This window comes from Alosa alosa, chromosome 13, assembly GCF_017589495.1.
Source record: "Alosa alosa isolate M-15738 ecotype Scorff River chromosome 13, AALO_Geno_1.1, whole genome shotgun sequence".
Classification (NCBI taxonomy): Eukaryota; Metazoa; Chordata; class Actinopteri; order Clupeiformes; family Clupeidae; genus Alosa; species Alosa alosa.
The window spans coordinates 31,790,976-31,806,921 of NC_063201.1; the positions used below are offsets into that span (position 1 = coordinate 31,790,976).

General features: G+C 39.8%; 1 protein-coding gene across 5 annotated transcripts; it reads left to right on the forward strand.

Annotated features, from left to right (window-relative positions):
- The first annotated feature begins 223 nt into the window (after positions 1 to 223).
- Positions 224 to 15,795, forward strand: lin37 (lin-37 DREAM MuvB core complex component). 5 transcript variants are annotated; one of them, XM_048260402.1, is made up of 10 exons: positions 224 to 473; positions 934 to 1,027; positions 1,191 to 1,269; positions 3,880 to 3,930; positions 4,536 to 4,565; positions 6,586 to 6,671; positions 11,218 to 11,378; positions 13,873 to 14,004; positions 14,136 to 14,209; positions 14,527 to 15,795. In XM_048260402.1, the coding sequence occupies exons 2-10, from the start codon at positions 994 to 996 to the stop codon at positions 14,603 to 14,605; spliced, it is 726 nt and encodes a 241-aa protein (XP_048116359.1). In that variant the 5' UTR covers positions 224 to 473; positions 934 to 993; the 3' UTR covers positions 14,606 to 15,795. The 5 variants fall into 5 exon arrangements, with proteins under 5 accessions (XP_048116359.1, XP_048116360.1, XP_048116361.1 ...); XM_048260403.1 differs by having other exon boundaries at positions 938 to 1,027; XM_048260404.1 differs by having other exon boundaries at positions 224 to 434; positions 954 to 1,027.
- Positions 15,796 to 15,946: the final 151 nt, after the last annotated feature.

The window sequence follows — 15,946 nt, forward strand, 5'->3', positions numbered from 1 at the left end:
GCTGAATGTAGGGCTAAGGGATTGGTCATATTCCGTGAAAATGTTCATTTCTCCCATAGGAATACATAGACACTGGACCTCCCGCTAGACTCCTAAATGGGCGTGACAGCTTCGAACCCCACGTCACAACGTGCCAGAATTTACCCTCTTATGAATCGTCTCGCTTTATCAACCGTCTCTGCTTGAAGTGTCTTGGCCATTTCACTCCAGAACAATAGATGGCGGTGTCCACTTTAGTGCCCAACAACAATAAATTCCAAGAGCAAATTCAAAGCTACTGAAAATAATACTGGCATCAACTTCCAACTTGTTTGCAGTCATTGTAACATTTATGTGTCACAGACACACAATAAACGCATCCAGTATAATCCAGTCGGAATTATATAGGGCGGAGGAGGAAAACCGCGACGCAAGCAATTCAGATTGCCACAGAAGTATAGCCTACCATCAGGATTTCTAATACTTAAATTAACGTAAGATTAGCAACGTTAACGTTAGCATGCTAGCAGTTAGTGCCATTATAGCATCTGTAACGTTACTGTTGTTGACGTTATCTAGAAATCGTTTAGCTTCTACCACAAGTCAATAAATGTATAACATGTATACATTTTGCTGTCCACGTAGCCAGCATTTCGGGACTGCTCAACGTAACGTTAAGTTAAAGTTTGGTAATGTTAGCTGATAGCGAGCTAACAACCTTAGAACCTGTAGCAGAAGTGCAATATTAACGTTATTTGATATGTTTCTCTGATATCCAGGGTTCAATAACGTTAACTTTGCTTTGAAGTTAACGTTAGATATGGGGGCAAGTTGCTATCAACTCGACCACAGTGCAATGTAGTAATAACGTACTGATAGCTATAATGTCTTATTGTATTCCTACCTGTGTTAAATGTTCTTATTATACTGGGAATCATATGCTTAACGTTAAAGTTAGCTGCTACATTTCGAAGGCTTTCCGAGCAGCGGAGGGGCTCTGGCATTGATTCAGAGATGCTGAAGGTGAAAATCAAGACCGAGAAACCAGGTGGGTACTACGTCAATCGAAGTTGTTTGTAGTCTGTTTAGGTTAGGTGATTAATGTTGTAATGTTAGTGCAGGTGGAATTGTTTACGTGGTATTAAGAAGTGGTTGTGGTATTGTTTACGTTATTGAATAAGTGGTATTGAGAAGACACTTTATTCTCACAGATATCGAAGGAACTGGTGCCCGAGGTCGCTTGGATGCTGTGCTTCAGGGACTGGTGGAGAAAAGTGATAATAATGACAGGTTAGTCTTTGGATGTTTGCATTTTGTTAACGTCACATGTCTTTGTGGTGAACACCATGGTAAACTTTATTAAGCCATATTATAGGCTCTTAGTCTGGAATAGAGAGAGAGTGTAGTGCATCAAAATAAGCCTCAAGACTCACTGAAAAAAAGCTGGGAAGGAGTTGTCTGAGGCTGCTGAAAAGGCAAGCCAATGGTTATGGTTCAGGCGTGCACAGACTACTTGGGTCATGTGATGACCCGAATTGACTGAGAGATGAGTGAAATCTTGTCTCTGATTCTGGAGTGGTACTTGTTGATGTCTCTATTTGTAATGTGTCCAAACCCATCATGAGTGTGTGGAGAGGGGTGGGTCCTGGATCAGACATGACTGTTGAGCCTTTTGGAGATGTCATGCGCCTAATTTAACAAAACATGGATGAAGTAAGGTGCCAGCTTGATAATCCCAGTGAAATGCTCACAAAGGCTGCTCTGTTGGTAATGTGTTTTTTTTCTCTCCTTTTTTGTGTTTTCTTTTTTAAAAATTATTATTAATATTTTTGGAGAGGTAATCAGCTATTGGTAGCGCTAGTTGCGCTAGTGCCTTGAAGTAGAGCCTTAATGGATTTTGGGTACAACATGCAGCGTGTTTGCAACGGCCGCCAAACAATTGTGGATAGTTGTTACATCTTGCATCCTTTTGTGTCCTGTTAGATAGGCTCTCTCACTTTGGCTCATAGGACACTGACTGGATCTGCTCCCTGCTATCTTAATTCAATGACCAAGCTGTACATCCCCAACCGCCCACTGCGGTCCTCAGTGGTTGAAATGAGTTGCCCAGTGCAACATTTGAGGTCGGGAAGATCGGTCTGGACTTATTCCGTTGTGGTACCCTCGAAATCCAGAGTTCTCGCGAGAGCACAATGGAATTGTCTCTGCAAGACACTCTGGCAATGAGCAATGATGCATGTTACTTTTACCCCTTGCATCCCGGGGAACCAATCAAAACGGCGGATCTAATATAGGCGAGCCAGAGGCGAGCTAAACTGATGACGACAGCGCTGCAACGTTGGAGGTCAGTAAACATTGGTCGTAGTGTTATCCAATTGCATCGAAGTCCGGAATCATTCAGAGTAAACATTGGTCTAGTGTTATCTAATTGCGTGCAGTGAGATTTTCAAATGCATGCTTGGTGCCGCCCCTCGAGTTGGGCCATAACATTGTTCGTGGCCAGATTAATTGTTTGTGGCCAGACCCTTAATCTTTCTAGATTCTTTCTACCAAGGTCTGGATTTTCCAGGCTACCGTTGTGGAGCAACTATCCCCGAACCAGAGCGGTTCGGATCAGAAGAACTCCTGAACGATTTTGTTCAAAGCTGAAAATGCAACTGTGTTTGACAGAGGACAGATGTAGGTTGTTAGTGACAAAATATTAGCTTTCAGTATGGTACGATGTCTTTGTAAATGACGTTTAATTACAAAGTGTTTTTAATTCATCCCAGTTCTCCCTAACAAAAACGCTGTTGCTAAAAGGTAGATATTTAGATTTCGCCATCGCGTCTGTTGTAGAAGATTTTGACTAATTTTAAAAAACAACCAGAAAACAATGTTAAGGCATTTGTGGAGTAGAAGGATGGTTCGGGTGTAGTAGGACAAAATATGTGGAGCTGCATAATCCCATGCACATATTAGCCACATGCAATCCATTGTTCTTTGAAAAGGTTACACATATTTACTATGACAACTCATGAACTTCTGTTCATGGTGCCTTGTGGCAAGAATAGGTCATTTGATCTCATGAACCAACTTTTTTATTTATTTTTGGGTAGCACTTTATTTTACGGGGTCCTTGTTCTAGTGTATCTACATAATGAAGTACAGTGTAACAACCTATGTAACAATATGTATTATCACGTACTTATGTTGCCCATACTTAATGTACTTTTGAGTACCTAAAGATCATTAGTACACATGTAATAAGAAGTGCTTGTTACAAAACTTTGCCAAAGTGGCTATGGGATGAAGTTTGGGACTCTTGACACCCTAAAATTAAAGCGTAACTCATAATTAGACAGGAACTGAATTATCCTTTAGGTCTAGTACAAAGACAGGATTTATTTGAAAGCAACGCAATGTAGTTTTTGTCTTATAAAAATAATAATAATTGAAAATAATTGTTTCAAACTAATTTACAAGAAGGAGAATGGAGTTTCTGACATTGCTGGTCCGTGGCTGGAATGCCTGGTATTGTATTATGAAACGTTGTCATGGGTAAGAGCATGACCCTTTTCTTCAGGTTTTAGACTAATTGGATACCCCCTTAGCACTAAATGGATACCCAGTCTGTTGAAAATGGCTGAAATGGGTAATTTCTACACCCATCAATGTAACTGACTTTAGTCAGCAGAAGATGGCTGGACAAAGGAGAAGCAGATGATGTTCAAAGATGCATCAGGAATTGTGCATCATGATGAAATCAAAGCATAATGGAAGTGAGAATTTACACCTTTACTTGTAGGTTGTTGGCTTATTATCTTTGGCCCAAAAGTCCTTAATACTACTGTGTAGTGTGCATGAAAGTGTGTTAATATTGTGTCACGTCTACATGATTCAGTCTGTTTTTTTTTTTAGAGATCAGAATGAAGATGACCCAGGAAAAGCAACAACAGACTCTTTGAGCAAGTATGTTTTTTTGTTTTATTTTACAAATCAATTTTATACTCAAGATAGATAGATAGACATGTATTGATCCTTTTGGAAATTCATCTTGCACCATACAGCTCATGAGATAGACAGACAACAGACTACAACAGGACCACTAAACCCTCCCACAACACCACACAACAATACACACCAAGTATCTCTATGGTATAAAATACTAAAGTGCAGTATCAATAGTACCCATAGGCTATCAATAGTAAGGTGCAATATCATCAGTGACATTTTAATATTATACCCAAAGTGCAGTGTTATCACACAGAAAGGATAGAGTTATTTTCCCTTATTCGGCAGTTTGGTGCTGGTAGGAAAAAATGATTTGCAAGCCCAGTTGATTTGGAAGGACAGCACCCTATACCTTCTGCCTGATGGCAGCACCTCATACTCCTGGAATTGGGGATGTAACCTGTTACCGCAAAGTGCTTGTCCTTTCCTCGCCATCCTGTATTCGCAGATCATGGTCTTTTTATTTACTATTCACTATTTACTTTCCAGCTTTGGTTAGCTGTAGAAACCACATTCCATCCACATTCTGCACTCAGCTAAAATGGTTATGTTATGTTCTACAGGGACCTTTCACCATCTTCTGTTGGAAAAAGGTAAGATCTGCCAGTGTTTTTTTTTTTTTTTTTTTTTTCAACTAAAATGTATTGATGTGTAATATTATGTAGATATGACTGGACCTTTGACCCCAGTACATAGCTCAGCTCATGGTGAGTAAATATGCCAGGTTTGATAGATGTGCTTTCAACCTGCTTGGGAGGTATCATGCAAACTCTGGCGTAACTATTACAGCTGATTGATTTTTTGAATGGAATCTCAACCTAAGTGTAAAATCAAACAATAGCCCCAAGAGGCTGTAAGTTACAGTGATTTTAGAACAGTTAACACCGTGTCCTAACTGTATGCAAGTTTTGCTCAAAGCCTGGAAGTAATCAAGCTGGTTTTGTTGCTGACAATCACTGACGTCTCATGCAGTTAGGACATGTGTCAGGGCTGTTCTAATATCAACATTAATCATGGCCTCACTGAGCTTTCTGATTTTATGAAATAGTTATGACAAATCTGACAAGGTTTCATTAAAAACACAGAGCAACAAAAAATTAGTTCAGATAATGATGCAGCAACATACAGTTTTTGTTTACAGTTGTAATTCTTATGTAGTGTGATCAGTGGTGTGTGATTGCTTAAGCAATATGACACGAGTGGGAGTGGGGTTGGTAAAGGATATCCCCACAGCTGTAATTCGGCCATAGGTACAAGGCTGAAGGCGATTACAGCTGTGAGGATATCCTTTACCAACCCCAGGACCACAAGTGTCATTGCTTTTATACAACAGTTCCATTACCAACTACTTGTGTTTTCTATTGTTTATTTTGATTTTTGTTTGTTCATTCTCCACCCACAAAAATAGTTTTAATCTTTAGCCTGGTTGTTTACCGTTGCCAAGCAACGTGACACCGCTTGAGAGACGCATGTTGCTTGAAAGTGAACTCTAAAACGGCAGTATTTCTGCATTAACAATAAGTTTAGGGTTTGTGCCCTTATATTTTGTAAAAGTTGAAACAAGCACTATTAAATTTAAAAACTCAGGTTTTGCAACTAAAAAATAAGTCTGAGCTCATTTACGACCTATCTGCCTGCCACCTACTTTGTGTTTTTCTCACTCCAAAGTGATGTTATGAAATCGCTGCTTTCGCTATGAATAAATGTAATGTTCATGTTGATTAAATCAATGCAATATGCGGAGTGATTACTAGCAGTAAAATGTCTTCAGTGGGGTTGTGCTGGTATACCCCCACTTGTGATGACTCATGAAATGCCTCTCATCCAATCAGAAATGAATAGTTTGACCGAATCTAACTGTTGTATAAAGACAATTTCACAACTGCCTTAAACACAGTTATGCCATTATATTCAAGGACAGAACTATCTGTTTTATAAAAACGGATACAGGGGTACAGGGTGGAAGATGAAAGAAATATGTTAAGCCGAGTAAACACTGCATTTTTTCTTTCTCAGAAGAAAACTTGGTAAATCCCACTAGGCCTACACGTTTCAATCAGTCATGATTGCTGTGCTCAGACTGCAAGACAGCCAACAAAAATGTCTAACATTCCGGAAATCCAATCGAATTGGCCCAGAGCTGGAACGTTGATTGTTATGTCTTTATATATTTTGTCAGGTCCTACTGAATCATAGCTAAAATTGGGCCAAAACCACAGTGTCTGATGGGCTTTAGAGACAAGTCAAGGTTGCTCTATTTGGAACACAGAGGAAACACTTTGTGAGGCCCAGAACAAATAAATAAATGCTGGAGGAGTAACTGTTACTTGAAACATCTCTCAAGCATGGAGATGATGGTTGGTGTAATTTCTGAAGAGTAAAAGTAATCTTATAGGAATTCTATTTTACCATTCCTTCCATCCATGTCACCCTGCAGACAGCACAATTTTACTTTTTATTTTAACTGAATATATCTATATATGAGTATGATGGGTTAACTTTTTTGCTATTTCACATAAAGACGGATACTTAAACGTTATACTATTTTTTAGCCATATTGCCCATCCCTACCATCTAAGCCTATGGAGACACTTCCTTTGTCTCGTGTTACAGACCATCAGCACGCTTTCCCCAGCACAGGAGAAAGAAACGCAAAGAGATGGATGACAGCATTGCTGAGAGTAATCAGCACAAACAAAGTAAGTCAATCTTGTTTTGGGGTTTTGGCAGCCAGTTAAAGTCCCTTTAAAGGAGAACAACGGCCGATTTTAACCCGGAGCTCAGTTGATTATGTTCACAGAATACTGTTCAGTATATAAAAAATCGGTGCAGTCGGGATACATTTATCTTGTCATCTTCGGTCCTCCATATTCCATTCAGTAGCATGCAGCTGCAGCTCTTATTTGGAGTTTTTAGGTTGTTACAGACAATTATATTAATATATAAACATTGCATTGCTGAATTATTGTTATTTTGGACATAAACTTCACGTTTGGTCTCTGTGGAACAGAAGGAAACAGGTAGGCTGACAGCCTAGGCTACAAACACTGAATTTATACTGTTCCTTCACAATTGTTAGGTTGAACACGCACAGTGCTGTTATGTCAGGACCCTGCTCATGTTGCATAGCACTTGTCATGACATTTTGAGCCTGTTAAGACACAAAGGCACAGTTTAATATATGCCCTCATAGCACAGCTTGTAGGCACTTTGGCTAACTGGTGTCAGACAGCACCGATTTTTTTCAAGTTTTTTCCGACCGACGGTATTCTGTGAGCATGATCAACTGAGCTCCGTGTTAGAATTGGCGTTAGAGTTCAACTTTAGTGACTTAAGTTAGGGAAAGTTAGGCATTTTTTTCACCAATCTGAAACATTTTTTTTTTTACTATGTGTTCCTATAGGTGTCAAGTAACACCTCCCAATTTATCCACGGCCATTTTTTTTTTTACCAATATTAGCTTTTGAGATGGATCTAACCAGGGTATTTTAGGGGTGCTGAATCTATCCCAGCCATTAGTTGTGAGTAAAAAGTACTCCAAGTCCATAAAAACAAGTGGTTGTATTGAACAATTACAACAAAACGTCCTTAATCAGTTTAAAATTGAACAAACCTCATCCAACTCCCCTGCACTCCCTCACTCCTTTTATCATCTGGCTGGTTGATGTTCTGGCAAGAGTTATCATGACAGTTCCCACAAGCAGAAATACACTTTATCTGCACAGTTGCAGCTGACAAATTTCAGAAGGTAGTCTGGTGCAATGGGATCTGGTGTAGGGACTGGTGCATAACTATGTTCTCCTTGTTTCTATCCACACTCAAGGACATCTAGTGATGGACTTTGTAGCAGTAGCCAATCTCAGATATGCGTGCAGAGAGTGCTGTGCTGCAGCTCCTGTAGTTGGAGGTAGTTTCTAAGGCTTGATACTAGTTATGTTGTCCTCATGAGTTTTACATTTTGTTTCTCACTGTCCACCCTCCACGTTGGACAATCGTTTCTCTCTCTCTCTCATACACACACACATCTATGCACATTGACTCCCTCACAAACACATTCACAACCACACACACATCTATGCACATTGACTCTCTCACAAACACATTCACAACCACACACACACATCTATGCACATTGACTCTCTCACAAACACCATGTTGAGACAAAACTATCTGTAATTATAGTACCAGTGTGTTACACGTAAACAAAACTTCACAAGCGGAGATCTGGGGCCTGTTGCACAAAAGCAGAATGAAGACATCCGGGATAAGTTACTGAGCTGCGCTCAATGAATCCAAAACAAGAGCGTACAGGCTTAATTGGTTGCACAACAAGCAAGCCAGGATGAGCAGACACGGATTCATCAAGCCAGGTGAAACCTATCCTGATAAGTGCTTGGCCACGGCTCCCTCAAATAGACCCGCCACCGATCACAGATTCACCATGGCAACTAGAGCGGCTTTATTGCTTCTTCTACGGTGTGAAGTAGGTAGATAGCCTTCTCACAACGGCAACAAACAGCAACACCTTTGTTAAGGAGAATATTGCAACTAGTTCCGCGACCACCACGCGTGAAATGGTTAGGCACTCCCGTGACGTCACATTGTCGCATGACAGGTCGGGAATGGCGAGTATGTAAAAGTTAATTAATGATCACAAACGTTTAAATAATGACAGTGGGTCTAGGTATATGTGATAACAATGTGTTGTGGGCAGTGGAATAACTATTGGTTTCCGTTTGTGCTGACTGAGATAAGGGATGAGATTAAATAGATCCTGGAACTTAGCCTGGTCTGAAGCAGGCTAGCTCCACAGAATAAATCGCCATGGTAATTTATACCGTAACATATCCTGCTGCCCCCTATCCCGCTTTTGTGCAACTGGATCATGGATAAATTGAGCCAGGATAACCAAGATATCCCAGCTTAATCCCTTATCCTAGTTTTGTGCAATAGGCCCCTGTTCTTTTCTGGCTTTCTTTGTGTGTGGGTATGTGAGAGAGAGAAAGAGTTCAATGCGGAGGGTGGACGGTGGACGGTGAGCAACAAAATGTGAAACTCATGAGGAGAAAACTGAGTTAATATTTCTGTAAATATTTTATGTTTTCATGGGACAACACTGAAGAAAGGACACTTTGCTACAGTGTGACCACAGGACATGGTTCCAGTTATCCATGTCCTTAGTCTGTTTGTCTTCAGCAAACGGTTTGCAGGCTTTCTTGTGCATCATCTTTAGAAGAGGCTTCCATCTGGGACGACAGCCATGCAGACCAATTTGATGCGGCGTGCGGTCTGAGCACTGACAGGCTGACCCCCCACCCCTTTAACCTCTGCAGCAATGCTGGCAGCACTCATATGTCTATTTTCCAAAGACAACATCTGGATATGACGCTGAGCATGTGCACTCAACTTCGTTGGTCGACCATGGCGAGGCCTGTTCTGAGTGGAACCGGTCCTGTTAAACCGCTGTGTGGTCTATGGCCACCATGCTGCAGCTCACTTTCAGGGTGTTAGCAATCTTCTTATAGCCTAGTCATCTTTATGTAGAGCAACAAATATTTTTTTTTTTTTAGAACCTCAGAGTTCTTTGCCATGAGGTGCCATGTTAAATTTCCAGTGACCAGTATGAGAGAGTGATAACACCAAATTTAACACACCTGCTCCTGAGACCTTGTAACACTAACAATTCACATGACACCGGGGAGGGAAAATGGCTGATTGGGCCCAATTTGGACATTCACTTTCACTTCCAGAGTGCATGTTGTGTTATTTTGAGGGGACAATGTACACTGTTATACAAGCTGTAAACTGACTACTCTACATTGTAGCAAAGTGTCATCTCTTCAGTGTTGTCCCATGAAAATATCATAAAATATTTACAAAGTGAGGGGGGTACTCAGTTTTGTGAAATACTATAACTAGTATCAAGCCTGAGAAACTGCCTCCGACTACAGGAGTTGCAGCACAGTACTCTTTGCAGGCATATCTCCAGACAAGAAATTGGCTACTGCTACAAAGTCCATCACTGGATGTCCTTGAGTATGGATAGAAACAAGAACAGATCCCAGATTACCCTCTGAAGTTTGTCAGCTGCAACTGTGCAGGGGACTGTGACACAGTCAGGTGCTGCTGTAAAAAGCAAGGAGTCAAGTGTATTTCTGCTTGTTGGAATTCAAGTCAAGTCACTTTTATTTATATAGCACATTTAAAAACAACAGGAATTGACCCAAAGTGCTTTACATGGCAATGAGAGGTTAGGGAACAGTTGAAACATAAAAAGTGGCCCAGGGATACACAGGTCTGACTTAAAAAAAAATGTATAAAAAAGTAAAGGAAAATAATATTACATTAGTAGAATTAAGAAGTAGTACATTAAGAAGAAAATAATAGTAATAATAAGGTCAGTAGAATAGATAAAGTTAAAAAAATATAATATAAAAATAAGAACATAAAATAAATAGTAAAACAGGTAAAAACAATAGTAAATAGTAAAACAGGTAAAATAGAACCGTCATGGTAACCCTTGCCAGAACATCAACCAGCCAGATAATAACAGGAGTGAGGGAGTGCAGGGGAGTTGGATGAGGTTTGTTCAATTTTAAACGGATTAAGGAAGTTTTGTTTTGTAATTGTATTGCTGGGATAGATTTAGCACCTCTAAAAAAAACTAGTTAGACATCTCAAAAGCTAATATTGGTTTTCATTATTTTTGCCCAGACCCTCTTGATTGGCCATGCAGGTGTTTCCCCAAGGATTTGGCCGTGGATAAATTGGGAGGTGTTACTAGACACCTATAGGAACACAGTACCACAAAAAAGCTATTGCTAAGAATTTTTTTTTTTGCAGATTGGCGAAAAAAATGCCTAACTCTCCCGAATTACTTACCCAAATCGTCACTGGTGTCTAGTCACTGTCACTTTATCTGTTCAACAATATACAGTGTTGCCAGATTGGGCGGAAACCACTCAACCCAATCACGTTCAAAAACCCGGCCTCTTCTGCAAAAAAAACGGCCAACAGCGATTTTGTCACAGAAAAACCATTTAACCCAAATTTTATCTGCTTGCCTAAAGCTTTTACCCCCCCTGCCTGACGTAGTCAAAAGAAGCCCAATTGTGGCAACACTGGATATACATTTCTCACTGGAGTACTTAACTATTTTCAAACGGAGTGTACTATATTTCTTATTGCCATGCAAAAGCTAAAGGGATAGAAAACAAACTTGTCACCATTGAAATCTTTTTAAAGATGCATACATCATCAAGCTGTTCGACCGCAGCGTAGACCTGGCACAGTTCAGCACCAGCACTCCTCTTTACCCCATCTGCCGGGCCTGGATGCGGAATAATCCTACAGTACGCGATCAGTCTTCTTCCCTCAGTCCCCCTCAAAGCATGTCTGATGAAGAGGTAAGTTCATACCTCCTTTTGTCTTCCTGCTGTGTGTCTTGTTATAATAATAATAATAATAATAATAATAATAATGTTATTGAGAAACAAGACAGGTGTTTGTGTAGTTTTATTTAGTCTGTAGTAGGAGAAACTGTGTAGAGTTGTAATTTGTTTTTCTTGTTGCTCAAATTCAGCTGAAGTGTCCCCCTTCATTTGAATATACAGTGCTGGCCAAAGGTATTGGCACCCATGCTAAAGTTGACTGAAAAGAGGAATATAAAATCATCTTTTGGAAATTGATCTTAATGCCTTAAGTGAAAAATGAGGAAATATCTAACCTTTAAGGACACCAATTTTCTTAGTGAATGAATAATGTATCATAAATAAATAAATGTTCTTCCTTAAAAATACAGGGGTCATAAGTATTGGCACCCCCCCCCATGTTAAATTCCCATAGAGACAGGCAGATTTGTATTTTTAAAGGCCAGTTATTTCATGGATCCAGAATACTGTGCATCCTGATAAAGTTACCTTGGCCTTTGGAATTAAAATAGCCCCACATCATCACATACCCTTCACCATACGTAGAGATTGGCATGGGTGTTATTTCAGTTAGCCTATTAGCTGGTTTGATTTGCATTGAGCTCAATGAGCATCAAACCAGCTAATAAGTTGACAGTTGCAAGACTAGGCGAGTACCGTTTTAGCGTGTCGGTTTAAAGAGGTAAAGTAAAATTCACGGCACCAGCCATGCTTTCTCCTGAATTAAATATTGCTTTATAAAGACGTTTTCTGTACGTTATAGTTATTACACTCTAAAGTCTACAGGTTTCAAAATGCCAGTGAAATAATACAAACCAAGTGTGTCACATTGTAGCAAACTTTGCTAGTCTAGCCAACTGTACTGTATCTACTGGCTTGCTAGTAACCGGCAAGCTACGTTTGCTAAGTACAACCGACTGCTATGCGTGTTAGAACTAGAAATGCAGTTTTGTGATCATTACATATTGTCTGAGTTTCATCAGAATGTTAGATAGGACCAGTGAAATTATATAAGTTACAACTGTCCCCGTGTTACCCACATATCTCTACATCAGTGTTTCTCAAAGTGTGGTCCGAGACCAGGGGCCCATTGCACAAAACTAGGATAAGTGATTAAGCCGGGATATCTTGGTTATCCTGGCTCAATTTATCCGTGATCCGGTTGCACAAAAGTGGGATAGAGGGCAGCAGGATATGTTATGGTATAAGTCACCATGGCGATTTATTCTGTGGAGCTAGCCTGCTCCAGACCAGGCTAAGTTCCAGGATCTATTTAATCTCATTCATCCCTTATCTCAGTCAGCAGTCACCACAAACGGAAACCAATAGTTATTCCACTGCCCACAACACATTGTTATCACATATACCTAGACCCACTGTCATTATTTAAACGTTTGTAATCATTAATTAACTTTTACGTACTCGCCATTCCCGACCTGTCATGCGACAATGTGACGTCACGGGAGCACCGTAACCATTTTGCGCGTGGTGGTCGCGACACTAGTTGCAATATTCTCCTAAACAGAGGTGTTGCTGTTTGTTGCTGTTGTGAAAAGGCTATCGCTACCTACTTTACACCGTAGAAGAAGCAATGAAGCCGCTCTAGTTGCCATGGTGAATCAGTGAATCTGTGATCGGTGGTGGGGTCTATTTGAGGGAGCCGTGGCGCCACTTATCAGGATAGGTTTCACCTGGCTTGATGAATCTGTGTCTGCTCATCCTGGCTTGGTCTTTGTGCAACCAATTAAGCCTGTACGCTCTTGTTTTGGATTCATTGAGCGCAGCTCAGTAACTTATCCCGGATATCTTAATGCTGCTTTTGTGCAACGGGCCCCAGACGTGGTAAAATATAATATAGCCTTCTCTGATTGTTTAACACTCTGTAAAGCACCATGAGACATATGCAATGTTTTGCCGCTCTATAAGTGATATCTAATTTAATTTAGTTTAATTTAATTACAGTTGTTTGCAACATTGAACCAAATTGTATGTAAATCCAAACAGTTCTGTAACACTGCATATGTAAACTATGCCAGTTTAAATTATATGAATCCTCTGACAAAATAAGCAAGGTGGAATGACAATAAGTAAGGTGGTTCATTGAGTAGGCCTATTGTGTAATATACTGTTGAAGTAGGTCTACTTTCTTTTTTAGCTAGGTATTCCGTGAGTTTTTTTTAGTGGTTAAGTGGTCCTTGGTCTGAAAAAGTTTGAGAAACACTGCTCTACATTGTTTGCTGAAGTAGCTAGCCAAGCGTTGACCATTGAAATGAATGGGGGCGGTACTGCCTCACTCTTCAGATCTATAATACCTCCTTGGTTATAATGCCCTGCTCAAGTGAGTTGAGATATACAATCTGTACATTATAAAACTGTACTGGTTCAGTACCATTTCAGCTTTAGTAAGCCCTGAACTACTGAGGGATAGTACCTGACTCCAATCCAAATAGTACTCTTTTGAATTTTGTAGGTGGTTGACATGATAAATGGTAAAAGTCAGACTGTATACAGACTTCCACCACCCACTACATGTCCCGTCAACTCTTCAGGGGACCCTGTTAATCTGAGGATACCGCCTATTGTAAAGGCCAGTCCCACAGAGGTAAGAACCAGTATGCTGACAATTATGTTTCCTCTTTTTAAATTTTAATGATTACATTTGATTTATACAGGGTTCAAAATCAATATTTTTAATCAAATTTATTTGGTATGGGTCATTTCTTCTATTTACAGGGTACAGATGCAGCCGCCAATGCTACTCCGCTAATATATAACCATATGGCTCGATGGAAGAAAATCAGACAAAAGTAAGTTCATGACTAGTGCTGTCTGTTGCATAAAAGACAACTTGTGACATTAGTTCCAGTGGTGCAAAGGCTTTTCAATTTATGATGAAGTGAAAAGTCCCAAACAAACAAGTCTTAACTTATTTAGGCAAAAACACTTTAAAATGTCCATACATTTATTGGATAACTGGGATATACGGTAATTAAGAGTCTTTAACATCTCCTAATATGTAAAAATACTGGACTCCATTTATATTTGGAACCAGCCAGCATCTGCCTTATTTTCCTGATGTTACTTCCTTAAACTAAAACATTGCAATTGCTATATATTTTTTCAGGTGGAAGGAGTCCTCTAACAAAAACCAGCTGAGATATGCCGAGAGCATTAAGATTTTGAAGGACATGTATGATCGCTAACATCATCTATCCGGATGGCGGAGGATGGACAGTAAAACAGGATGGACTGATAACTTCGGAAGAAAACATACCTGTATCTATTTAGTTACTTTTGCTTTTATAAAACATCTGTATCAGCCACCACCTTTGCCTAGTGTTCATGGCGATGCTTTTCATCCCATGCGATGCATTCAATTGCTTGATTAAAACCAAAGATTCTAGAGCACTGTAGAATCTTTGATTAAAACAGACATTAATTTAAATGTAAATTGTGTAAGTATGTCCTATAATTTGAAATGGCATGCATTTCAAGTGTCAGTTAAAAATCTAGATTTATATCCCTGTTTTGCAATATAGTGATTACATTTTAATTTAAAGGTTTACGTATATTAAATCCATTTCTAAATTTGACTATTGGAGTTTAAGTTGAATTTTGAATCAGTCCAAAACAATTCCATGTAAAATCTAGTTCAGATTCAACTATTGTCGATTGAGCTCAAGAGCCATTCAAATTATGCCACTCCTCTCCAGACAGATTTAGCTAGAATTTTTTATGAATTGGCCTGGGGCCGAAGCTGGTACTGGCTTTTGTTTGCTCACTCTTTCTGACAAGAGAAGTTTTGCAGACCACTTTTTCAATTAGATGAAATACAAAATACTTCACTCACGACCCACCATACAATTGTCCTGAAAAGGGAAATTTATTTAAGACTCCAATAACTCCTACTCTGTTTTATATTTTTTAATTTACATGTAAATCAGGTTTCTCGGCCAAGTATACTTGTGTATACAAGGAATTTGGTCTCTGCATTTATCCCATCCGTGAATTAGTGAACACACAGTGAGGTAACTCACTAACCCGGGGAGCTCCCCGAGCAGCCTTACTACAGCGGCGCTCGGGGAGCAGTGAGGGGTTAGGTGCCTTGCTCAAGGGCACTTCTGCCGTTCCTACTGGTCGGGGATCGAACCGGCAACCCTCCGGTTAAAAGCCCAAAGCCGTAGTAGGCCACGACTGCCTGTTAGAAATTACGTGCAACATTCTAAAACGGATAGTTCCTGTCCTTGATTATGATTAGCAGAATTGCGTTCGACGCCACTGTAAAAACCCAATGGAACCCTTCATATTGACTGCATTTCATTCTATTTTACTTCTTGGCAGAATAATGATTATCTATGAATCAATCATTAAATTTCTTGTTGCTGTCCCTTCATTTTCTGAAATCTTGCCAGGTATATGTAGTAACCATTTAAGAAAAGCTGTTAGCCCCGCAAGGTCATAGGTTCCAGTAATTTTAGAACAACTATGAGGGGTTTTAGGCAATCTGCTTCGTGTCATGGCTAAAAGTGTCCCATAACTGTTCT

Coding starts and splice junctions, on each gene's coding strand:
- lin37 (XM_048260402.1), top strand. CDS start 994: ATGCTGAAGGTGAAAATCAAGACCGAGAAACCAG. Junction 1,028..1,190: donor AATCAAGACCGAGAAACCAG/GTGGGTACTACG, acceptor TTATTCTCACAG/ATATCGAAGGAACTGGTGCC. Junction 3,931..4,535: donor ACAACAGACTCTTTGAGCAA/GTATGTTTTTTT, acceptor TATGTTCTACAG/GGACCTTTCACCATCTTCTG.